At 49.5% G+C, this 25002-nt stretch overlaps 1 protein-coding gene across 1 annotated transcript in view; it reads left to right on the forward strand.

The window, feature by feature from the left end:
* Window positions 1-403: 403 nt before the first annotated feature.
* Window positions 404-25002, forward strand: part of CABLES1 (Cdk5 and Abl enzyme substrate 1) — a 111556-nt gene continuing 86957 nt past the window's right edge. The window contains 1 exon segment of the mRNA XM_058277543.2: window positions 404-1275. Within this exon segment, the coding sequence (XP_058133526.1) occupies window positions 479-1275 (797 nt within the window). The 5' untranslated portion in view covers window positions 404-478.

Below are 25002 nucleotides of genomic sequence, written 5' to 3' on the forward strand. Positions count from 1 at the left end.
GCCCGCTGTCCCTTCCTCCTCCGCCGGTCCTCTCGCCTCCCGCCGCGCGTCTCCGCAGCTGCCGCCTGCGGCTTTGTTTTCCTCCCAGGTTTCATTCCCCACACGTGATACTGTGTTATTGCAAAGAGCGCTTCGGAGCGCGAGCGCGGGGCGCGCGCACCTATAAATACGGACACCAGGGCCCGGGAGCCGAAGAGCGCCAGGGCGGGGAGGGCCCGGGACCCGCCGACCGAGCGACCGGCGGGAGGACGGCCGGACAGCCAGCCACCCAGCCACCCTCCGGCCGCACGCGTGGCCCGGGCGGCGCCCCGGGCCGAGTCCGCGAGGGGCGAGCATGGCCCGCCCGCGGGGGGGCCGGGCCGCCGCGCACGCCCCGCGCCCTGCCCAGCCCGGGTCGCCGCCGCTCGCGCCCGCCGCTTAGCACTCGGCGCTGCTCGCTTGCCGGGGTATCGCCCAAAGATCGCCGCAGACGGACACAATGGCGGCGGCTGCGGCCACCACGGCTGCCACCGCCGGAACAGCCGCCTGCAGCAGCAGCAGCTGCGCGGGCACCGACGCCGGGGGCACTGGCGGCAGCGGATTGCAGCAGCCGCCGCAGCCACGGCCCGCGGCCCAGCCGCCGGCGCCCGAGCACCCCAGGAAGCCGCGCATGGACCCACGGCGCCGCCAGGCTGCCCTGTCCTTCCTCACCAGCATCTCGCTGGACGGACGGCCGCCGCTGCAGGACGAGGAGTGGGGCGGCGGCGAGGAGAGCGGCGCCCGGACTCGGCACAGCCTGATCGCCGCCGCCGACCGCGGAGGCTACGGCGCGCACTGGGCGGCGGGCACCGCGGGCTCCGGCCCCTGCGCCCTGCAGCCCGCGCCGCTGCCGCCGCTCCTCCCTGGCGCGCACGCGGCCGCGCCCGGCCCCGGGACTGCCCGGGGCTTCGCTAGCCCCCTGGGCACCGGCCGGGCGTCCGGGGAGCAGCCGCAGCCCCCGCGGCCCGCGCCTCTCTCTGCCTCTGGCCCGCCGCAGCCGCCCGACGCGCCCCGAGGCGCCGAGCAGGAAGAGTCGGAGGAGGACGATGCCTTTACCAGCGTGCAGGTGCCGGCGGCCGCCTTTTTGGGCTCCGGGACCCCCGGCAGTGGGAGCGGCAGCCGGGGCCGCCTCAACTCGTTCACTCAGGGAATCCTGCCCATCACCTTCTCCAGGCAGACCTCGCAGAACTACTGCGCCCTGGAGCAGCTGGGCCAGGGGGGCAGCACCGGCGCCTTGGAGCAGCTGCAGCGGTCCCGGTGAGTATCCTCGACGGGACGCACGCCGAACCCTCCCCCCTTCCCCGCGCACCCGGCCTGGCGGCGGTCTCTCTGCTGCCGGATGTGGGTCGCCCCCACCATCTCGCGCCCTCCAGGATCCCGCGACTCCTGGCCGGAATTCCAAGCCGCGAGGGTACGTGAGGAAGGGAGAGTTCACGGGGTGTGTGTGTGCACACGCGTGTACCCAGCCTCCCCACACGTGGGGAGTGCGAGCTCGCTCTCGCAGAACTGGAACCCCGTGCCCCTGCGGTGTGGGTCTGGAGTTGGGAGTGGTGGGAGCCCCTCAAGAAGTGGCGGTAAAGCTTCATTACAAGGAGATCACGAAGTTGCTGAAATCCGGGCCAGACCCGGAGACGCGCTCTCCCCACGCGGTGGAGACTTGGGTCAAGCTCACGGCCGAGGAGGCAGAGTCGGGGCCCGCCGGCTGCTGTGCGCGCGCGTCAGCCTCAACTCGCAGCAGACATGCCGGGAACCCCTGCCAGCGCTGAGTATTCCTACCGCCTAGGAAAACTTGGCAGTTTCCTTTTATTTTCTAACAACTGGCCCTGGGAATGGGGGACAAGGAGAAAAAAGGACTTGATACGTTCCCCCCCCCCCCCCCCCCACTCCAAGATGAGTTTGCTAGACTAGGCAAAAGCTTGTTGTGCTTGCAGATATTTGTCATTATAGCAAAAACAAAATGTTGAATATTTGCTTATTGCCCAGGAAGTAGCTGGAGCTGATGGCCCTGTATTCAAGGGGCAGTCGGAATTCGGGCTGTGGGACTGGAGACTGGGGAGAGGACCCTGGTGGGGTAATGATGCCCGGGCTTCCCAGGAAGTGTCTCCCTTGTCTACCAGGCCTCCTCTCAAACTGTAGCATACGCTCCACCTCGGCTCCGTTATTTTAACCTCCTGGCTCCTCAGTTTCTCCTTCTGGGGTGAGAGCTTGCCAAAACTTAGCAGGCATCAGATGGGAAGGAAAACTTTTTTCTGTAACAGCCTCTCTGGCAATGCTCACCTAAAAACTCAGGCTCGCCCTGGCCTAAGAAAGAAGGTGACCTATTGGAAAACTTAACTTCCTTCCCCAGCGTATAAATGGGGAAGAACTAGCCAGGCTCGTCAGAAGTTAGCACGTAGTCTAATTGCTTCCCAAACGGATGAAGTCGTGACTTGGTAGCAGGGCAGCACGGGTGCACGTGGGCCGGCAGATGGGTGTGAGCCTGGGACTGCGCTGATGAATGCTGGGCACAGGTGACAGTCTGGCTCTGGCCGTTTCTGTCCGGGCTGCGTCTCCCCGCTGTGGGTGCGTGTGTCTGGGTGGGTTCTTCGTAAAGGAGCCATGTGCACTCGGCAGTTTCAGGGCTGCTCCATGCTACCCCTTGACGTTCTTATGCTGTGAGATATTGGTCTATAGTTTGAGCCCAAGCCGGGTTCCTCGAGAGGGTTATGGCAGGAAGTAATAGTCATGCATGTGATGCTCAGCCAGAGTGGAAGGCCAGTCTACGCTGGGGCTAGAGAGATGCTTTCTCCGTACAGAAAGCTTTTGGGGATTGGGTTACATTACACTTTTTGCTCTAAGAAACTCAATTCAGGGGCTATTGAGGGTTTCCTACTAGTATCTCTGATCCAAGGACACTCCAGAAATTTAACTTCTGACTTTATAAATATGAACCTCTGAGAGGTCTTCTTGCCTTCCCCAACACTCACTTTAAGATGAGTTAGTCAATAGAAGGTGCTTCCTGAATCTGACAGTCACAATATCATGACTTCTGAAGAATCCGTGTTTGGCAGGTTAATAAGCTATTTATTTATATAAATTTCTTATTCAGGTTGTAAGTTGATAGAAAAATCATGTAGAAAATAGTTTCCATATCTTCCTCCTACATTAAACCTTGCATTAGTGTGGTACCTTTGTTATGGTTGAGGAAACAGGATTATTATAATTCTATTACTAACTAGCCCAGAGCTAAATTAGGGCTCACTGTGTTACACAGTCCTATGGGTTTTTTAAAAAAATTTTATTCTAGTAACATATACAGCCTAGAATTTCCCCCTTTAAACACATTCAAATATTTTAAATTATTAATACTGTATGTTTTTATTCATGTCTTATATTAATATTTAATGGTGTAAAAATTTAAAATTATTCCAGCTGTCAGCAGGAACTGCATTAAACTTAATGTACAGGGAGGGAGCAAATGGGTAAATCAGGGACTTAAGAAAAGCTGGTTTCAGATTTAGTGCAAGTGATGAACTTCAACTATCTAGCATGTTTTGTTCCCTTTACTGTGCTGCTTTCAAGAATTTTGTCATCAGCGTGCTGCTTTTATGACCACTGAAGAGTACTCTCACCGGCCTACGTAGTGTGCACACTCGTGTGAACAGGGTCCTGGCCAGGTTAAAGAATGCGAGTTGCTTTCCTTGTGCACCTCCCTTAAGGAAGCCTGGTAGTCCGTGTAGTTCCATATGTTACTTAATGGATGTGTTCCTGGAAAGCTATTTTTAAATAAAAATATACTTTCTATGGATTTGTTTCTTGCTATTGAAAGAATTGCATAGAACCTTGCTACTTAGAAAATTGGTCTCTGGACCATCTGTTCTCAGGAACTGGTTAGGAATTTGCAGACTCTCAGCCACACTCTAGACTGTAGACTCCTTGAGTCCTAAATTGCATTTTTAATAAGATCCCCAGGTGATACAGGTACAAATTAAAGTTTGAGATGCACAACTGCAGTGAACCCAAAGCTGCCTTTTTAAAATGAACTTGAAATTTTATATATCAGGTTTGTTCTGGGTATATAAAAATCGGACTTTCCGGGGCTGGAATCTTGAAACCCTCTCTTTTGTTTTTCCAGTCTGTAAACTTATAAAACCGACCATAAGTCATTGCTTGGACTTCCAAACTGAGCTACCTGGAGGGAAGAACATTGCAGTACCCAGGCCTTGGTACAGAGTGGGTCCCAGTAAATTCCTGTTGGTTGAGTGATTATACCTTCTCTGTGCACTGGACTGGATGCTCGATATCTCCCCCATTTAATCCTCAGAACCTCCCCCTGTGTAGATTCTTTTGCAGACACAGATACCACGGGGCTCAGAGAGGTTAAGTAACTGCCTAAGACTGGCCCAGCTGCTGAGAGGCACAAATGTTCCAACCCAGCTTTGGCCTCAACGGGAGCCTGGATCTTTGACATCAATGCAGTGGCATCCTTCTCTCCCACTCTGCTGTAGCACTGTGCTTTGCTTGCAGCAGCGTCAGAGGTGACACCTGAGCTGTTGGCTGAAGTGTTCTTTGTGGATCCAGCAGGCCCAAGGTTGTGCTGTGATTCTGTGCTCTGTCTCCTAGTCATGCCCCCCAGGTTAGCCTCTTGGGGACCTCCTCCCTCATTCTGCTGTCGTGTCTAGGGAAGCCGGGGCTGTGGGCCAGGGGCCTTGCACCTGGGAAGCCAGCACATTGGGCCTCTGATTGGGGTGTGAGCAGCAGGATGCCTTAAAGACGCCCTCTGGCTTGCTGACCCCGCTTGGACAACGAGTTCTGCATCAGGTTGGTGTTCATAAATGAAAAGGAGTGTGACTTTATATGGTATATTTTAAGGCTTCGCATTTCAGACAACAGCTGGCAGCAGCCCTGGCTTACCCCACTGGCTTGAGCTTGTGAGTGGCAGGCGGCCGCCGAGAAGCACGAGCCGTTCTGTGCCATCGAGCCTGGTCAGGGTGGGAAGCAGGGCCCTGGGTGGCTTGGCAGGTTGGCATGCAGGGCAAAGATGTCTCGTAGAACCCCCAGGTGTGACTCTAAAATAACACAGGGGTTTTGCCTTTTTGAACACCCGAGTTAGCTCTGTGCCTGGTGGCAAGTCAGGCCCTTCAAGGAAGGAGGGCAAGTGATACAGAAGAGCCCTAGATGGGGATACCAAGTCTTGGGTTCGAGTCCTGCCAGTGCTGACATCCCTGGGGCCGTGGACAAGTGAATCTGTCTGGCTGGGTCTGTTTCCTCCCGAGAGCCTTGCCTGTGTCTTGGTCTCGTAGGTGCTTACTATCTCTGAGGCTGTGAATTGAATTTTGACAGCAGCAACAACTGTGCTTGCATTTATGGAGGACTGACTATGTGCTGGGCATGTGATAAATGCTTTATTTCAGGGATCCTCAAACTTGTGTTAATTGTGCTCAGAATCATGCGGGGATCCTGTGAAAAAATGGAATCTGATTCAATAGATCTGGGGAGGGTCCAAGATTTTATACTTACTATATATATTTTTAGGAGGTAGCAGAGATTGAACCCAGGGCCTTATACATGCAAAGCAGGCACTCAACCACTGAGCAATACCTGCTCCCAGGATCCTGTGTTTCTATCCAGTGCCCAGGGATGCCAGTGGAGCCCAGCCTTGAATAGGGAGGCTTTGCATGGTACACTTATGCCATATATTTTTTTTTAAGATTTATTTATTTCTCTCCCCTTCCCCCCACCCCCGCCCCACTTGTCTGTTCTGTGTCTTTTGGCTGCGTGTTCTTCTTTGTCCACTTTTGTTGTCAGCAGCACGGGAATCTGTGTCTCTTTTTGTTGTGTCATCTTGTTGTATCAGCTCTCTGGGCGTGCAGTGCCATTCCTGAGCAGGCTGTACTTTCTTTTGCGCTGGGCGGCTCTCCTTACGGGGCGCACTCCTTGTGTGTGGGGCTCCCCTACGCGGGGGACACCCCTGCGTGGCACAGCACTCCTTGCGCGCATCAGCACTGCGCATGGGCCAGCTCCACACGGGTCAAGGAGGCCGGTGGTTTGAACCGCGGACCTCCCATGTGGTAGACGGACGCCCTAACCACTGGGCCAAGTCCGCTTCCCACTTGTCCCATTTTAAGGCTGGGCTCAGTGCAGTTAAGTAACCAGCTCAAGGCCACTCCCCCAGTAGGAGGCAAGGTTCATGTCCATCTGCTGGCAATGGGCTGGAGCTTCCAGCCACCCCTCCCTCTGCATTGCCTCTCTTGGGGTCAAAACTGGGTTCCTGCTGGAACAGCAACTGGAAACCACCTGGCCTTGCAATGCAAGAAGCCCAGAAAGGACTTTGATCTCCTGGGCAATAAGCAAACATAATTTTACAGCAGTGTGAGTTGTGGAAGCCAAAGCTGAGGTCCCAGATGGGGACAGGGTCTGACAAGTGGGTCTGGCTGGTGGAAATAGGCAGGGTTTCACTCTCCTTGCAGTCCCAGAGCCTGTGATGTGGCAAGTGAATTGGGGGGCGGGGTAGGGGGCTGATTGGAGGCCTGCTCGTCCGGAATGTGCCCAGGGAAGACAGGTCAGGTGTGACCTCACCGGGAAGGATGTAGAAACCACTCTGGCCTGAATGGTGTCCCCAGCCGCTGTCAGAGCTCTGCACACATGCACTTTGCCCCATCAGAATGAGAGCTCTGAGCTGGGCGGACAGCCAAGGGCAGGGGGCCTTAGAGCAGAATGGGAAGGAGGGGCAGGTGAGCCCAGGTGATGTGTCAGGGTGTGGGCCAAGGAAGGGAAACGAGGCCTGCCCCTGCCCCTCTGGGCCTCCCTCTCCTTATGGAAGGAAAGGGTTGGGAAAGGTGAGAGCAGCCGTGCTTTCAGGTCTGGCCTCTTCCCACATCTTCATCTGTTGAGGAGGCCTGGGCATGTTTGGCGTGGGGAAGTGTGGATAATCTGACCCTTAAGAGGTAGAGGTGGCAGCTCGCGGTTGGCAGAAGATGGACTAATGAATGAATGGGTTTCCCTGGGTGTAAGAGTGAAGTTTAAAGTAATACCTGCAGCTGTGTTTCCTCTGGCAGCAGCAGTGTGTCAGCTAGGGGGACAACTGGGAGGCCAGTCAGGCTCGCAGCCGGTGCCTGGCATGCAGTCGGTCCCCGGCCACTGCCCCTTTCCCGTCTTGGGAAGGATCTGTAGTTACCTGCTTCCAAAGGGCCTCGGGGTTTACAAGCAGACGTTGCTTTCAGCCCCCTAACGGCACAGAGGGGCAGGAATTCAAGGTCTCGGGGCTGGCAAGGGGTGTTATTTATTAGGTATATAGTAGAGGAAATTCTGATATTGGGACTTAATGCCTTGTATCATTTATTCATTCAGTAAGCATCGGACACACCACATGGCACTGTGCGTGTCATGGGACATAGCGGCGTCAAACATGGTCCCTGTCTGTGCTGGGGACACATAGGTAAACGGGCAGCTTCGAACAGAGTGATGAGGACCCCAGCGGGGTGAGCTCGTTGTTTGAGCTGCTCAGGCAGGGGCCTTTCATTCCATCCCCAGTGGAACCCGGTTCAGTACCTTGGACTCGGTTTATTTTATTTAACACACACACAGGCCTGCCGTTTGCCAGGCCAGGCATTATTCTAAATACTTTATGGGGATTAGGGAAGTTCATATTTATAACGACTCAGAGACAAGGACCACTATCATCCCATTTTGAGGTACAGAGAGGTTAAGTAATTTGCCCAGAGTCACTCGGCTCCTACGTGGAGCTGGGTTTGAACCCAGGCGATCTGACTCCGGAATCCTGCTCTGACCGACCTCTTGGTAGGGTTCTGGTTTATGAGTCCAGCTCATAAATGCTTGTTAAATTGACTCCAGCTGAACGGGCAGAAGCTGGCCTAAATGACACCCCTTAGGCCACTTGCTAGTGCTGCAATTTCCTTGTGGACGTGAGGGATGTGCCTTCGGTAACTAGGCCCTGCCCAGCTCCCCCTGTACTTCTTAGCCACAAGGAAATCCCCATAAACTTTACTGCCTCCTTGCTCACCTGTACTCTATGTGCCTTATTTATCCAGAACATGGTGTAACAGGAGCATGATGAGGTACCCAGACAGTCAGGAGGTACCTCTGGCCTTGTCCCCCGTCCCGCTCCTCCTTGAAACGGGAACAGCAGCCTCCTCTTCCTGGGTGCGCTACCTTTGTACAGGCATTGACGGCTCCCCAGGACCACCCCCCCCCCCCCCCGGAACTTCTCAGCCTGCCCTTTCTCCTCGCCGGGGTCTGTAATCGTGGCCCACAGGCCCAATCAGACCTCCTGGCTCTTCTAAGTTGATTGGCGCCCAGCCGCTCCATGTCTCTGTACGGTCTTTGGCTGTGTTTGGGCTGCAGTGGCAGAGTCGAGGCGCTGAAGCCGCGACGCCCACGAAGTCCAGGCTGCCCGGCCTTTGACAGAGGTGAGTGCGTCTGGCCTGCCCGAGCCTGGCGCCTGTACCCAGGAGCTGTGCCGCGGGCCCCCCGGCCCCTTCTTGCCTCCTCCCTGCCTTTGCCCTGGTCTGAGCCCGGGTGATGTGGCACCCGCCTGGGAGGCTCCTGGCTTTGGTTTGAACCCCCTGTCAGCCCCTGCTCGAGCTGCCAGAGAGGCGCTCTGAACCCCGCATCTGTCCCCGTCCGTCCTTGGCTCTTTGTATTTCATGCCAGATGTCCTCCGGCCACCTCGGCCGCTCGCCTCTTAGGACTCTGCCCCCTGCCTCTTAGGACTCTGCCCCCTGCCTCTTAGGACTCTGCCCCCTGCCTCTTAGGACTCTGCCCCCTGCCTCTTAGGACTCTGCCCCCTGCCTCTTAGGACTCTGCCCCCTGCACACCCTCAGGGCCTTTGGGGGCGGGGCACCCACCCCTCTCCAGGTCCCTGGCTCTTGCACCCACTAGTGGTCCTGCCGTGTTCCCAGTAACGTCCCTTCCCTTCAAGTCCACAGCAGAACCCGGGCTTTAGCAGAGCCCCTGGGACCCTCCACTCCCAGAGCTGCACCCCTGCTCCCCACACACCCCCTCAGGATTGCCCTGGGGTCTTCGTGCTCTGGGGGCATCTCGGAGGCCCCAGCCCAGTGTCTTAACACCAGCTCCAGGCAACGGGTTGATGGGTCTGACAGATGGGTTCATAGGGAAACTTGATCCCAAGACCTCGGTAGAACTGCATAAAAATCCTTTTAGGGTACCTTTCTCCTCAAAGCCCCACTTATCCTGGAACTGCCCTTCCAGCACCTCGGGTCTTTTATTTTCACCCAACAGTCACTCCAGACCTTTTTCTAAAAGCCTACCTGTGCCCTCCTTCACCACCTCCTTCCTCAGCTCTGCGGCCCTAACCATTTGACCAGGGAACTTCCAACTTCACTGAATGTGATCCCTGACCCCGGGGGTAAAACGAGGCCAGTTGTGTAAGATGCACCCCCGCCCACCCCACCTGCCAACGCCTGCCTCTTCCTCGCCCGGGGAGGTGTGGGAACAGGTGGGATTCTGAGTACCTGTCGCGGGCTGGGCATCTTACACGCGGTGATTCAGTTAACCTGCACGGCGATCCCATGAGATCGCACATCCACAGAGCACTGAGGAGACCGAGGAGAGGGTTGGGAACTTGCCTAAGGCCACATGGCTAGAACCTCGGATTGGACCACTGGTTTTCCAGCTTCTGAGCTGCCTGTTTCAGCTGCGACCCCCCCCCCCCCCCCCCCCCCCCCCGTCGGTAACTGAAATCGGAGGTGGGAGTATTTACACCCCCGGAATTGGCAAACGCTAGCTTGTCTATTCCATTCACCCCGCAAGTCTGGACAAGAAGGTCACCATGTAACAAATCTCTATCGGAGAGAGAGTTTGAAAACCGGGAACTTTCATAAGAATCTGTCGCTTAACATCATAATGTGAATTTTCCCAAGGGTCACTGCCACCCATTTTCCACCTAAAAAATATCTGACATCCGCAAGTTCCAGCCTACATGCAATTTACAGACCTCCTCACAGGCACTGTGGGGCTCCAAGGGCTTAGTATTACGTGTAGGAAACAAAATCATTAGCCATCGTTCTCTTTCACAAGCTCTGTAATTTTTTTTTTTTTTTTTTTTTTGTTTGGTTTTTAAAAGGCCTCCGAGAATATATAATCAATCTGGGTTTCCTGGGTTTTTATTTTTCTTCTTTGTTTGGGTTAGCAGCTTGGGTAATTGCACACTGGTTTATATTTAACAAGGTTATCATTAATGTGGTTTGGGGTTTACTGCTGCACACTTGGTGACAGCGATGAAAGTTTGTGGGCACACCATGCAAATGCTGGCGGTTTAGGACTTGGAGGACTGTAATGGTGTGTGTGAAAGGCTCAGTCTCGTCCTCAGTTTAAGCCCAGGGATGGCTTCAGTCTAGGTTAAGTTCCATGATAAGTAACTGACAAACCATTCAACAAGGGACGAACAAAATATTTGAGAATGTCAATCATTTCTATGTGCCTGGCACACTGATTGTTACTGCGAAGCACTTTCCTCTCTGGCTCAGTTATTTATAAAGCACAATGTCTACTTCAATAGGCTTAGGAGAGGAGGAGGAGGAGGAGAATGCCAGGGAAGGGAAAGCAGTCAAAGGCTATAGAACGTTTTTTGCCTAAGGACAAACATTGGCATTTAGGGGACAAATGGTTGATTTGATGTTGAAAGGAAGTTCTCAGTCAAGTGTTAGGCTTTCTTTGCTTTCAGAGGGTGAGCGGTGAAGAAGGAAGGTGGGATTACAGATGTCTGAGGTAATTGTGTGGGTAATTGAGGGATTTAATTTATCCATCACATAACTAATACCAAATAATAGTGTGCGTTCTTAATTTGTTCCGTGCTTTATGGCTTACAAAATGCTTGCATAGATTTCATTTCAAGTCATTTCAAAAAGGCAGTGTAGCAGCTGTTTTAAAGCTTAGAAAGTCTAGACCACGAACAATTAATTTAAGTGACTCATCCAAGGTCAAGCATTCCAGTATGGCAGAATGGGGATTGAAATCCTAGTTTTCTCATTCTAAATTGAGTGTTTTCAAACAAAGAAACTCTACCATGGCAGTATCACTTACAGGGGATTAAAAAAAAAACTGTGCTGTTAAGAAAAACAGAAAATAATGTTTTCTCTGAAGTTAAGAGAACAATGTATTTTCATTTTCTGAAATGTACTATAAAATTTTATTCTTCTTCCTGTCCTAAATCTTCCACTTGGTATATTTGTAACCTCAAAGGAACAAAAATGCAGAGCCTCATCCATTTCAGATCTATGGGCCAGAGTCGATCAAGGTCAGTATTTTAAAGTACAAAGAAATATTGTGCTCTGGTTTTGGCTGGCCAGTGTCTTCTCATCAAAGGAGGATGCTGATTTTCAGATGATAAGCTCTGGTACAGGCTGCAGAGTCCTGGTTTGGTACCCTAGACATGGAAAATTTTCTCGTAAGGACAGCTGTCTCCAAATACAATTTGGGGTCACTGCTTGCCACATGGAATGGGCTTTCTTCATTTCCTGCACTCCTATGGCACAGCTTCATTCTCAGCCAGTTGGGTAGGCAGATTCAAGAGTGGGAAGATCAGCCTTGGAGTCAGACAGCCCTCATGTGACCCTTCTGAGCCTCAGTTTCTCCAACATGTAGAACACCTTTTAGGGTTTTGGCAGGTATTCAAATAAGATTGCAACATTAGCAGATGTTTGGCATTTAGTGTCTGTCGATAAACTGTAGCTGTTAATTGCATTAATTGTCCTGCATCCTAACTGTCCTGTCAAGAAGCAGTTGAGAAGTTTGACAGGGTCTGTTAAAATTGTCTGGAGCAGTGCTCTCTGCTTTGGTGGAGCTAAGGCTATACTGAACAGGTAATTTGCCACATTGTTTTAATTTCATAAGTAGTAACAAAGTAAAATCATAACAGGGCAGGAAAACCATGTGCCCTTCATTAGGAACTGCCTTTTGCTCCCAGCCTACACTGGAGTCTTGACAATTTCCATTGCTAAACTAAGGACTCAGGGACAGGGAAGGAAGGAGGGGTAAATTCAGGAAACGTTGTTAGACCTGTAGAGCAGCAAAGCCAAGTGGTTGAATAGCAGCCAGTGTTGCCCACGTGCCAGTTAATGGAAGACAGTGGAAGATTTCTGCAGCCCCCATCAGGGCATATGTGGGGGGAGTATATTACCTGCAAAGACAGTTCTTTGTTTCATGCTCACTGTGCTTTTTTTTTTTTTTTCAAGGTACCAGGGTGGGAATTGGACTTGGGACCTCGTATGTGGGAAGCTGGTGCTCAAACACTGAGCCACAACGGCTCCCCTGAGTTGGTTTTTTCATTTGTTTGCTTGTTTCTGGTTTTTGTTTGTTTGTGTTCAGGAGGCACTGGGGACTGAACCCAGGACCTCCCATGTGGGAAGCAGGCCCTCAATTGCTTGAGCCACATCTGCTCCCCACTCCTTTTTTTAAATTATGGGTGCCCTCTTCCAAGGCCAGGGACACTCAGGGAACCCCCCCCCCCCATTCACTGTAGGCTCTGCCATGTAGACTCCCATGCTACTTAGGCATCTGCGCCCTGCCTTTTTGTCTTTCACCCACTGGTTCCCCTCCCTGTTCACAGGTTCCTCTGCATGTGGCTCCTGCCTCCCTCCTTTTAAAACTAGGTAAACAACCTTGGGGCTTTGTCAAGGGTCCCAGGTATAGCTCATTTGGCACTGGGTCGGCAGCTACTTATATGATCAAATCTGCACATGCCTCTGGGTGCCAGGCTGGGGTGGCCTGGTTTGTTCAGAGACAAATGGGGTCTGGCACCGCCCTCCAGGAGAGAAGTAGAATTACATCCCAAGGCAGGAGAGAGGGAGAATTACAGTGGCAGGACATATCTGGGAGCTGCCCTTTCTATGGCGGGAGTGGCAGGGTTTCCTGTACCTGTAGGCCAGCTGTGACTTCCATGGCCCACAGGGGGGTGGGCGAGACTCCCTGGACACTCCCTTAAGGAGGGCGAGTTCTATTTCAGAGGAAGGAGAGGGAGGGTTTTGAGCAGGTGGAACTTGGAGGCAGGCTGAATTTGAGACCAGAACAGTGTTTTTTTTTTTTTTTTTTAATCCTTTTGGCACTGTAACTGTCACCTGTCCTTGTGACTATCCACAGAATCATGGAGGTACTAGAGGAAGTGCAGTGTGTGTGGAGCTCAGAGAGCAAGAAGAGCAGGTGAACCTAAAAGTCATGTGGAAGATTCAGGTCTTAAGCATAAAGGTGGCGGAAAGCCACAGAAGGGTTTTTAGCCAGGTGGGGTCATAGACTTGAAGGTGAAGTGCTTGGGAAATGGATCAGATAAGGGGAAGCAGCAGATGTGAGGAAACCAGTGTCTACTGCAGTTGCCCAGGCAAGAGATGGTGGCAACTTGGAGTGCAGTGATTGTGTGTGCGCGTGCGTGCGTGCGTGCAGATGTGAGAGAGGTTCAGGAGGTAAGGGGGCTTTGGAGAGGGGTTGGATGCAGAAGGGAGGTGGGGGAGGTATCATCAAAGGAGACTCCCAAGTATCTGGTATGTGGACTGCTTGATTGGTAGAGCCTGTTTTTGTTTTTGTTTCTGAGGTACTACGGGCTGGGGATGTCATATGTGGGAAGGCGGCGCTCAGCCACTGAGCAACATCACCTCCTGAGTTGTTTTTTGTTTGTTTCGCTTGTTGGTTGTTTTTGCTGTTATTTAGGAGGCACTGGGAACTGAACCCAGGACCTCCCATGTGAGAAGCAGGTACTTAACCACTTGAAGCACATCAGCTCCTTGGAAGAGCCTGTTTTTAAGAAATGATACCTGGAAGGAAAATCCTAGTACTGGAAATGACCGTATTTTCTTTCCTTCCTTCCCCTTTCCCTTCCCCTCCCCTCCTTCCTTCCCTCCTTCCTTCCATTATGTGGCTTTACTTCAAATAGCTGAGGGTAATATGTCAGAAAGGTAATGAATAACTTTTTGGTCGAATATGAGCATGTGGATATTTTTCTTTTTCTCTCTAAGTGGAAAATGATTCTGCTTAAAGAGAGATCATCCTAAACTTTAAACTCATTTCTAACCTACTGGACCTAAAGTTTCCAATATTACCTTTTAAGATAAATGTTGAACATATCAAATTTCAAAAATACCCCAAATCAGATTCACTCATTTAATTTCAGTTAAAGGCATACAATTCCTTCTAATTAAAAAAATCCTCGAACTAGATTATTAGATTTTTTTTTAAACAATTTCTAGTTCAACTTGCACATACTTGCAACTTATTGGGCTCAGAAGTCCTTGCTATCCCAAATGTGGAAAAGAACTATATGTTCTCCAAGAGAAAAACAGATGCCTTAGAGAGACTGCAGAGTGGGCTGATGTTGAAACTAAGCATCAGAGTACCCATTGTCTTGTTCTGGGATTCAAAGGAAGATTGGCGGTTTGTAGTAAAAATGACTTGCTTATTCAACACTAACTGTATGTAGCGGTTAAGAATGTGTGGTGAAGGGAGTGGGTATAGCTCAGCAGTGTGAGCGCCTGCTTCTTTTATACGAGGTCCTGGGTTCAATCCCTGGTACCCCCTAAAAAAGAAAAATTACTTAAAAAAATTAAAAGTACATTGAGGAACCACATTGAAAGTTAGTTCACATCCCCAATCTGCTGTTCACTGGGTGTGTGTGACTTTAACCAGCTTCCTTAATCTCCTTGAGCCTCAGTTATCCATAAAAAAGGAGGGAAATACTAATCAGAGAGTTAATGGGATGGCTGAGGATTAAATATGATTTCCATAAAGCACTTAGCATACAGTGCCTGGCTAAGTTTTCAAAAACTAACTGACGTTATTTTTATATCCCAAATACTCTGCTGGGGCTTTACCTATTTTATCGGAACTACCGTCACCGTGCCAAGGAGGAAATCGAAACAAAGAGTTCAATTTCTTGCCAGGTCACACAGAGCCTGGTGGCCCTGGGATCCTATCTAACGGGGAAGATCACGCTCTTGCTACTGTCCTCTCTTGCCTTTTGCCATTTTATCTAAGCACGTTTTGTGACCCTCCTGAACAAAACGGGTCCTGTTCATTAGAATCCGGGTGGTGTGTCTTGATATTTCAGCATTCAGTCAATGTTCTCGTCATTTCTGTTTTCAGTCCATGTTTGAGTATGGGTGCGCCGTTGGGAGGCTGCTGTGTGTGTATATGGAGCAATTAAACCAGATTTTCTGTTTGATCCTGGTTGCAACAAACGCTAGTGAGTAATTGGGACCAGGCCTATTGGAACAGATGCAACTGTTATATTTCAATCCGGTTGTCCAATCTAGATCCACCCTCCCTGTGAGCTGTATTTCACAGAGCTCAAGGGAATTTAGGCTGTCGAGCTTAAGAGGCGCGGTGTTCCTTATGTATAACTTTGTTCTGGCGGAGCCAGGAAAATGAAGTTAAGTCTGAAGTATCAGAAAATGAATAAGATACACGCAGGCTGGCAAAATCTGGAATTAAAAAAAATATTTACATGGGCGCTCGGCTTTGATTTTTATATTGTCACAAATCGGTACCAGATGCCTGCATTTCAGCCAGATTCCCAAGCTGATCAGGGAGTGTGAGTTGGAAAACAAAACCACTTTGCCATTTGGGATGCTGATTGATATTTTAGAAGTTTCTTTCTGTTTTCAAAGGGAGAATAACACATATTACAGACCTGGAAAACAGAACTCATATAAATAACAATTAACAGAAGATGCCCAAGGGAGGAAATCTCCAGTTTTCTTTTTATAACCCTGGCAAAAGTAACGGAGGTGACATTTTATTAGCATTGGCATCTTCTCCTTTCACCGGGAGTTAGCGCAGCTCTGGGAAGCTGTGTCAAGAGCCAGTAGCTCCACCTTCGTCTTCCTTCAGTCTCCGGTCAGAGGGGAGAGAAACACGGGAGTATATCTGGGTGGGGCAGCTGGCCTTGCCTGGCAGCCTCCCTGGGGCAGGACCCCAGAGTCCTGGGGTTGCTGTGTACACATACCCCTAAGGCTCAAAATAAGTGACTGTCTGTTTTGAGTCTTCGCTTTGGTCTCCCATAGTGTTTCCTTCTCCCGCAGTCAGTTTCTCTTGCTGGCATCTGAATGAGATGCATCTGGAATGGTCGGAGGCTTCTCTCCATTCCCTGGGTGCTTTCTAGAAGGTGCTGCGTGCGAGAACCTGTGCCGATTTTCCCAGTGAGCTGTAGGGGCGTCCTACCAACTGGGTCCTGAGGGGCGGCTGGGTGGCTGGAGAATGAGAGGCGGGAACAGGGGGCTCGGCTGGTGTCCTCAGGGGGAGCTGACGCCGGCCCCCGCCTGTGGCGGCCGCGGTCGGGGGACGCCAAGACTGTCTTCCTAGATCTTCTGTGTTTTCTTTTCTGAGCCCGGATTGAACTTTTTCTCTGCCTGTGCTCTAAGGCAGTGAATTCTGATCATCATATTTTTCATTAACTATTTACCCCAGCATTGATTGTCTACAGTGGGCATGGGTGGCTTGTCTACTGTGGGCATGGGTGGCTTGTCTAGATTGGCGTGTCCTGGTCGGAGTCTGTCCTCTCTCCACCAAGGCCTGCCTCCCCCATCCTCATAGTTTTACTCGGGCGACATCCTGAGGCAGGAAGTGCGGGCTTCACCGCTCGGTGAAATACGACCCCCTGGCTCCTTCCTCTGTACTGTGCTGGACTGGCACAAATACAAGATAGGACAAGGGCTTTAAAAACAGCATCCATGTGTTGACATCATATTTTTGTGATACCGTTTAAAATGTTATCGTCTCTCTGATCATTTGTATATGATTTAAAGGAGAAGAAAAGTCACACAGCACGGTGATAAAGAGTGTAAATTCTGGAGCCAGGACTTCTGGGTTTGTGCTCTGGCTTTGCTTCTCCCTGGTCGTGTGAATTTGGGGCAATTTATAAATAAAGTAAACCTTTCTGATCCTGGGTCTCCTCATCTGTAAACAAAGATTGTAGTAGAAACACCTGAAGCATGACAATAAGGAGGACGAACTGAATTAACTTGTACCCGCAATTACAGCCATGCCTGATGTGCTATGATTTAATTTAGTGTGGGTGGGTTCTCAGGAAATGCACCTTGGATCAATCAAGGATCACTCTAAAACTGAGGAAATGGCAAAAATTAGGGAAACGGCTAGGCCCGAAGTCAAGAGGAGAGTTGGCAGTTTCCCATCATTTCGATCCATTTGGGTCTCATGGTTCAGGCCTTGGGAAGTCTGGTTTCGAGCTTTATCCAGACTCGAGGGTAAGCAGCCCTTGGTCAAGCCTGTCATCTTTGAGGTGCGGCGCACTAATCAGACGTGCCCGTGTTGGTGGGCACCCGCCTGCCTCCAAGGTGGGAAAACATGAGGAATAGTGTGGACATGAATATGGGACCTCACAGTCAGGACATAATTAGTTACGCAAATAGTAAATTTCCACGCCAGCCCCCAGAACCTGTCTCTTTACAGCTACTAAAATGCATTTTAGGAGAGCCCTCCTTTCCTTCTTTACCCAGAGTTTGGTAAAGATGATACAAAATTGTGGCATGCTCCGTGGGATGGTCTCCAAACTGAAGGCATCTATAACCCATCAAATGCTGGCGTTTCTAAGAAGACCCCAGCGGGCCAAATTATAAGGGAAGGTGAGTTATTTTCCACGTCTGTGTAATTTCCCTTCGCTCTTGGGCAGTTAAGATACTTCCTTCATTTCTTCCTTCCTCTCTGGACCCTCATCTCACAGTTAAGTGGCACAAAATTAAATGAACCTTGTTTGGAGGAACAAGCAAATAGGTCAGCAGATGATGGGAGTTTTCTGTTTGCTTTCATAGAGCCAGAGCCTTGGAACCTTCCAGATCTGAGGGGTTGGGAACCCCTCTGTTATATGCTCACCAAAAAACTGCAGACTCTAAGCTGGTTTCTGCCTGATTATCTAAAATTAAACTTTGCTTTGCTTAACCTGATTGCATCGATAATATAAGCCTACTAAATAAAGTTGTCTTGTCGGAAAACTATTTCTTTAAGAGAGAAAGCCACCTTTCCTGTAGCAAGGATTCTGTGACATGTTTTAAATAGACCTTTTACCCTTGATAGTTTTTTTACACTGTATAAACTTTTTATCCACGAACAAACGATTCTTTCTTCTGTGTCTGTGTTTATTCCGCTTGAGGCCACGGTGCAAGATACACTGCTAAATAGATTCCAGTCAGATGATCTAGACTGTGTGATCTTATAAAAGACATCTGTTTAAGTTTAAAAATAAATAATTAAAACACACACACAGACAAAAGGTTGTTGCTCCTAGCAAGGTATAATTAGTCTGCTGTTACAGAGGCGCTCTGTTTTTTTGTTTTTCGTTTTTGCAAAAGAATTTTTCTTTTTTCATTTACTCGAAAGATAAAAATCTAGGTAGAGAAAATAATAAAGATTCGATTTTTCTTTTTTTTAGCTCATTAGCAAGTTACACAGTTACAGTATCTTTAGATGATACTACGATTTTTTTCCATCTCTGGGTAATTTTTGTCTATACTCCTTTAAAAATCACCTAATAAGATTATTCCATGCAAGAACTTTCAAAAAGACGTGTTGATTTTCAAAAGGTTATTTTGATAGATGATGGGTTAGTAGGCTCTTAAATTTAGAAATAGGAAAAGACATCTGTAGGGCCATATCATGGAATTTGCCCATCTTTTCAGTATTACTCCTTTACTATAGCCAAAAATGACTACTAAGTCTTAGAAGTAAATTTTTTCTATGACGTTGTATATGGAATAGTGAAAAATGGGAATCAGCTAATCAGCTGAGCATAGGGAAATAGTGTAAGAGCAAGTCCGTAAGTCCACTCCCATGGCATATCTTATAGCAATTAAAAATCATTTATTTTGAAATGCATAAAAAATACGGGTGTCCTGAGAGAAGAATAGCTGTGTGATAGAGAAGATACAGCGAAACGTTAACTGTAGAACAATCTAGGAATCTAAATGATGAGAACAGGGATGTTCATGGTAAAATGTTTTCAGCTCTCCTGTGTGTTTCACAATTCCTATAATAAAATCTTAAGAGAGGAAAAAGACATTGGCAAAGTCAGCTTCTTGATTTCTTTGGCAGGACCCACTGCACATAGTATGCAGGGCAGTAGGTGGCTGCCGTGGGCTGCGCGTGCGTGGACTGTCATGGGCTGCTGTGGGTGCCGTGTGACAGGTGGGCTGTGTGGCGCTCAAGCGGCTTCTACCTGGGGGGGCCACCCGTGGACCAGTGGGCCCTCCAGCACACCTGCTGTCTGAATTCAGGTGCTGAGACGCTGCGCAGGCCAAGAGTAAAGCAAGGTGGTCGCGGTCATTCCCCTCCCATGGGCACTTAAATGTAATTTGTAAGGGCCAAATGTCCTGTCTGGTCTTCATTCTGAGGCTCCCTGTTTCTGAGGGTCCCTTCAAATAAGAACTGGCCTGAGGACTGTGCTAAAAAAAAATCATGCTTTCAAAATTAAAATGTTATCTGTGTTGTCTCGGCTTCATGGTCTTTTAAAATACTTCTCTGGTGCTTTGTGTGGTGCTGTTCCAGAAAGGTTGTATGTAAATTACAGTGTTAAAAAAGGGTGACATTTCAAAAGTAACAAGTAAAATTTCTCATAATCCCTTCACTGCTAGCGTTTTGGTGAATTTACTATGATGTAGGTTTCTGTCTTCTGTCCATCCATCCTGTACTTTTTTTTTAAAGATTTCTTTTATTTATTCCCCTCCCCCCATTGCTGTTTGTACTTGCTGTTTGCTCTCTCGTGTCCATTTGTTGTCTGCGTGTCTTCTTTTTCAGAGACGTCGGAACTGATCCCGGGACCTCCCATGTGGGAAGGAGGTGCCCATTGGCTTGAGCCATCTCCACTCTGGGCTCGTTGTGTCTCTTCATTATGTCATCTTGTTGCATCATCTTGTTACATCAGCTTGCTGCACCAGCCCATTGCATCAGCTTGCTGTCTTGTCTTCTTTAAGAGGCAACAGAAACCGAATCCAGATCCTCCCATGTGGTAGGCAGGTGCCCAACTGCTTGAGCCACATCCACTCTCTCATCCCATATTTCTTTTTTTTTTTTTTTAAGATTTTATTTATTTATTTAATTCCCCCCCCTCCCCTGGTTGTCTGTTCTTGGTGTCTGTTTGCTGCGTCTTGTTTCTTTGTCCGCTTCTGTTGTCATCAGCGGCACGGGAAGTGTGGGCGGCGCCATTCCTGGGCAGGCTGCTCTTTCTTTTCACGCTGGGCGGCTTTCCTCACGGGCACACTCCTTGCGCGTGGGGCTCCCCCACGCGGCGGACACCCTTGCGTGGCACGGCACTCCTTGCGCGCATCAGCGCTGCGCATGGCCAGCTCCACACGGGTCAAGGAGGCCCGGGGTTTGAACCACGGACCTCCCATATGGTAGACGGACGCCCTAACCACTGGGCCAAAGTCCGTTTCCCCATCCCATATTTCTTGAACCCATAACTCTGTGAGGTACCGTGCTAGGTACAAGGTCAACAACAGCCCAGCTTTCATGGAGTTTGGGGATTAACATATATATATATATATATGCATCTGTATGTATGTTTATATATATGTTTAATTTTTAAATGGCATCATGCTTTACATATGTTTCTGAATAGCTTTTTTCTTTTTTCATATAAGGTAGAAAAGAAACACATTTTTATTTTTTTAAAGATTTATTTATTTTTTTATTTCTCTCCCCTTCCCCCTGCCCCCAGTTGTCTGCTCTCTGTGTCCATTTGCTGTGTGTTCTTCTGGACCGCTTCTATTCTTATCAGCGGCACGAGGAATCTGTTTTTTTGTTGCGTCATCTTGTTGTGTCAGCTCTCCGTGTGTGCGGTGCCATTCTTGGGCAGGTTGCACTTTCTTTCACGTTGGGCCGCTCTCCTTACGGGGCACACTCCTCGCGCGTGGGGCTCCCCTACGCGGGGACACCCCTGCGTGGCAGGGCACTTCTTGTGCGCATTAGCACTGAGCATGGGCCAGCTCCACAGGGGTCAAGGAGGCCAGGGGTTTGAACCGCGGACCTCCCATGTGGTAGGTGGATGCGCTATCCATTGGGCCAAGTCTGTTTCCCAAGAAACACTTTTTTAAAGTACCAGGAAATCTATAAAATAAACATTGTGATACAAAAACTTTCTTAGAAAGTTTTTGTAATATAATCACCTTAATGATTGTTGTGGATGTGTTACATTCTTCCAAAGCCAAGTATTGTTGGCTTAGACAGCCGGCGGCTTAATGCCCCTATGTCCTTCCATAAATTTAGCTAAAAGGAGGTATACTGGGCATTGTTTTTCATTCAGTTCATTCATTCAGGAGATGTTTATACCATATGCAGGGGCTGGGCATAGAGGGTTGAAAAACTCGACTTTGTCCTTACCCTCGCAGAACTGACAGTTCAAGGGGTAGACAGACATTAAAAGAGCAAGTAAAATACAAATCTGGTATAAGTTGTGCTAAGCGCCCTGAAAGAAAAGAACATGGCTGTGAAAAAAACCTGAGGGGAGAACGAGCTGGCTCCTGGGAGGAGGTGTCTTAGGCCACCAGAGAAGTGGGTGGGAGAGGGATCCAGGCAGAGGGATCTGACGTGTTCCAAGGCCCCCATGGCAAGAGAAAGCCTGCTCTTGGGGAAGGAATGAAAGAGGACCGGTGTAGGTGAGAAATATAAGCAGGAGAGAGCCTTAGCAAGGCTGGCCGTGGTTTGCGGGCTCAGAGCTGGAGTTTTCCTCCAGGTGCAATGGGAAACGGCAGGTGGATCCGAAGCATGGCAACAAGAGCCCGTTGGCTTGCTTTTGGCTGCCGCAGGAGACCAGGCATGAGCTGCCAGAGGAGTCCTGGCGAGAGAAGACGGAGTTCTTCAGAGGATTTCAGAGATGCACTCCATGGTACTTGGTGATGGACCGAACGCCAGCATATCAGGGAGGGGGCATCAAAACTCCTGCGTGGTGGTATGGGAGAGGGCAGCCCAATGGGGAGACTGGTTTCCCAGCGCGGAGGGCACGGAGTTGGCGCCTGGGTTGGAGCTATCAGTGCGACGGCCGTGGGGAGATTTAAGGAGGCGCCTGCGTGGCCAGGGGCCTGGGACTCCAGAGAGGTGGGTTGAGGGACAGGTTTAGGTGCCATCGGCGCGTAGGAGGCATTCAAAGGCCCGGGAGGGATAAGATCACCCAGGGAGTGGGAACAGGGGCGACCAAAGTCCAAGCGAACTCCGAGGGTCTTTGCGTGGAGAGGTTGAGTAGAGGGGCACCACACGACAAAATCGAGAAGCCACAGGAAAACTGGGTGTGTGTGTGTGGGGGGTGTCAGGGCCTCGGGGCTGGGAAAGGGGGTGCAGAAGATAACTGTGGGAGGGTCCTGTCCCCCCATCTCCCCCGTTCCCCGCCCCGCAGTGGCCCTCAAATCCCTCATCTGTCTGCTCGCTGTTTCTGCTCATTGTCTTTAGGAGACGTTGGAAACCGAACCCAGGACCTCCTGTATGGGAGGCAGGCACCCAACTGTTTGAGCCACATCTGTTCCCAATGCAGGAGGGTTTTAATGGTAGGAAGAAAGATGCTTGAGGAGTATGGACTTAAATACAGAAACCAGCAGGCTTGTAAGGCGCCACGGAGTGCCTGTTTTAAACTGGCAGGCATGGGTTTATGGTGACGTGCAACTGCTTGACTGCACGGTCACTTAACACAAGGAAGCAGGTTATGGTTATTCCAAAGAGGGGGTCAGCGCTGATAGGAAGGATTGAGGAAGGGCCCCTGCATGGAGGAGCGTGTCTTCCAGCTACCTTATACTAAGAGTTATTTTTTTTAATGAGGTAAAAAGAGCTTTAAAAATATGAACTTAATCTGCATAATGATCTTGTAAGATAGGTTCTGTTATCCCCATTTCCCGGAGAGGGAAACTGAGGCACAGAGTCATTATTTAGCTCACCTAAAAGGCCCCAGGGCTAACAAGTGGTAGAACTGGAGTCTGAACCCCGGAAGTCAAGTTCGAGAGTTCTGGTTCCTAAGAGGGGTGTGGTGCTGCCTCCGGGAGACCGTCACGGCATTCCCTTAAGAGAGCAGTGCTGTAAGGAACTTGTTCAACAACATTCAGTAATTGGACCCAAAAATTTTCCCTGAGCTATCTAAAGGTTCTTTTAGCTCCAATCACCCAGATACTGCATCCGTAGTTAATTTCACTTTGCAAGTCAGGGGTGTCCCTGTAGCAGGGTGGGCGTACACACGCATCCTATGTACACGGTACTCCTCATCTGTGCACCTCCAGCTGGTACACTTTCTCAGCCCTGCGACGCCCGGCCGGACTTCAGTCTCTTCTTGGACCCACCATCAGCCAGCAACGTGGGGCAAACACATTGGCACGCTCGCCAGCTCTGTGTTTTCTACCTTTTTTTTGAAGCATCTGGGCCCCTGCTGTTGCAAAAGCAGGAATGAGATTCTTTTCCCACCTTCGGGTTAACTCAAGGGTAGGCTCCTACTGAGAGACAGGCATGATATCGGCGTAGAAGAGGGACTCTGGTGTCCCTGTGCTCTGCATGCTAGCAAAACAAACTGAGCAGAGTACAACCAACAACCTGCTAAATCCCCCATCCACCCTACCCACTCTGCCATTTCTAGAAGCAATGTCTCATAAAGAAGTGGTTTACAAAGGGAAACAGGGCTGATTCAATGCCGTGATTCCTTTACCAAACTTGATGCCTGAAAAACAAGTGCTTTCCTGTCTGTTTTCCAAGGAAGGAAGCAATTCTAGGGATGTGTGTGTGTGTGTGTGTGTGTGTGTGTGTGTGTGTGTGTGTGTAAGCAACTAGCAACGAAGTTAAATAAATTGCAACAGGTTGCCTTGTCAGCTTTTATTCTCTTCCTTGCCTTTCCACCTATTATCTTCAGTAATGTTGCCAACCGATTCTTGAATGCTACCCAATATACTGTAATAGTGTAGATATACACATAAACACATTGGTCTCTGCATAATATGAATCCATTGTTTTTTTAAAACTGTGCATTTTTCTATTACAAAAAGAATGCTTTTATAAAACATTTAGAAAAAAAAAGATTGAAATTTCCCATAACCCTTCTACCTACAGTAAATGTTTCAGGATGAGACATGGACACATGGGCTGGGATAGGTTCCATCAGCTCTACAGAGACCAAATGGTACGCATCATCCTGCAGACGTCCTTCACTAAGCACATCACAGACATCCTCCTGCCTCATGCTCACCCTCGTGAAGCCTCGCTAACTCTTCCAGAGAAACTGGGGTGTCCACGGTTTCCAAGCCCTCCAGAATTTCTCTGTTGAAATTCTGAATGGAGTGGGAAGGGCAATGTGTCCCGGTTTCATAGTAGAGAAAACAAGCTAGCTCTGAATGACTTAACCAGGACAGGGGAAACTGGAAATAGAAACCAGATTTACTCACTCACTCACTGCCTGGTGCTTGATTCACTTGATAAAACAAATCTTAAGATCACTATCAGCGGAAATTATTTTCCCTCCTCTCCAGGGAGTGTGCTTTAGTATTTTTATGTTTGCTTAATGGTGATTTCAATACTGCAGCGCTTTTTTTTTTTTATTAAAAATGAAAGCTTTCCAGGTTTCTTTAGGAGACTTCCTGAATCTTTATTCCTGTATGGCTGGAGACTTAGTGCAGCCACAGAACAGAGCCAGGGACACCGAAGGACGTCTCTTTGGCTGTCTTCACTTCCCCTTTGGAGAAGCATCAGGCTCCGGGTGGTCCAGCCGTGGCCCAGTTTTGTTTTGTTTTTTTTTTCCCCAAAAACTGTTTGGAAGCTTAGGGCCTATTTTATTTTCCAGATGCCTCCTTTTTGCAGTTCTATTAGCTCATTCAAAATATATTCCATCGGGCTAACAAGACACCACCCTTAAGGAAATAATATCCGTTAGAGTCTCTCGGTTACAATTTTTATTGTGTTAAATTGGTGCTAATTATTTGGCAGTGTTTCGGGTGCTGATTGTTTTGGTGTGTCCAGTCACCCAACAGGTGTTTGTGTACCTACTATGAGCAGGGCACGCTGAATGCCAGC

The sequence above is a fragment of the Dasypus novemcinctus genome, chromosome 16 (assembly GCF_030445035.2).
Source record: "Dasypus novemcinctus isolate mDasNov1 chromosome 16, mDasNov1.1.hap2, whole genome shotgun sequence".
NCBI lineage: Eukaryota > Metazoa > Chordata > Mammalia > Cingulata > Dasypodidae > Dasypus > Dasypus novemcinctus.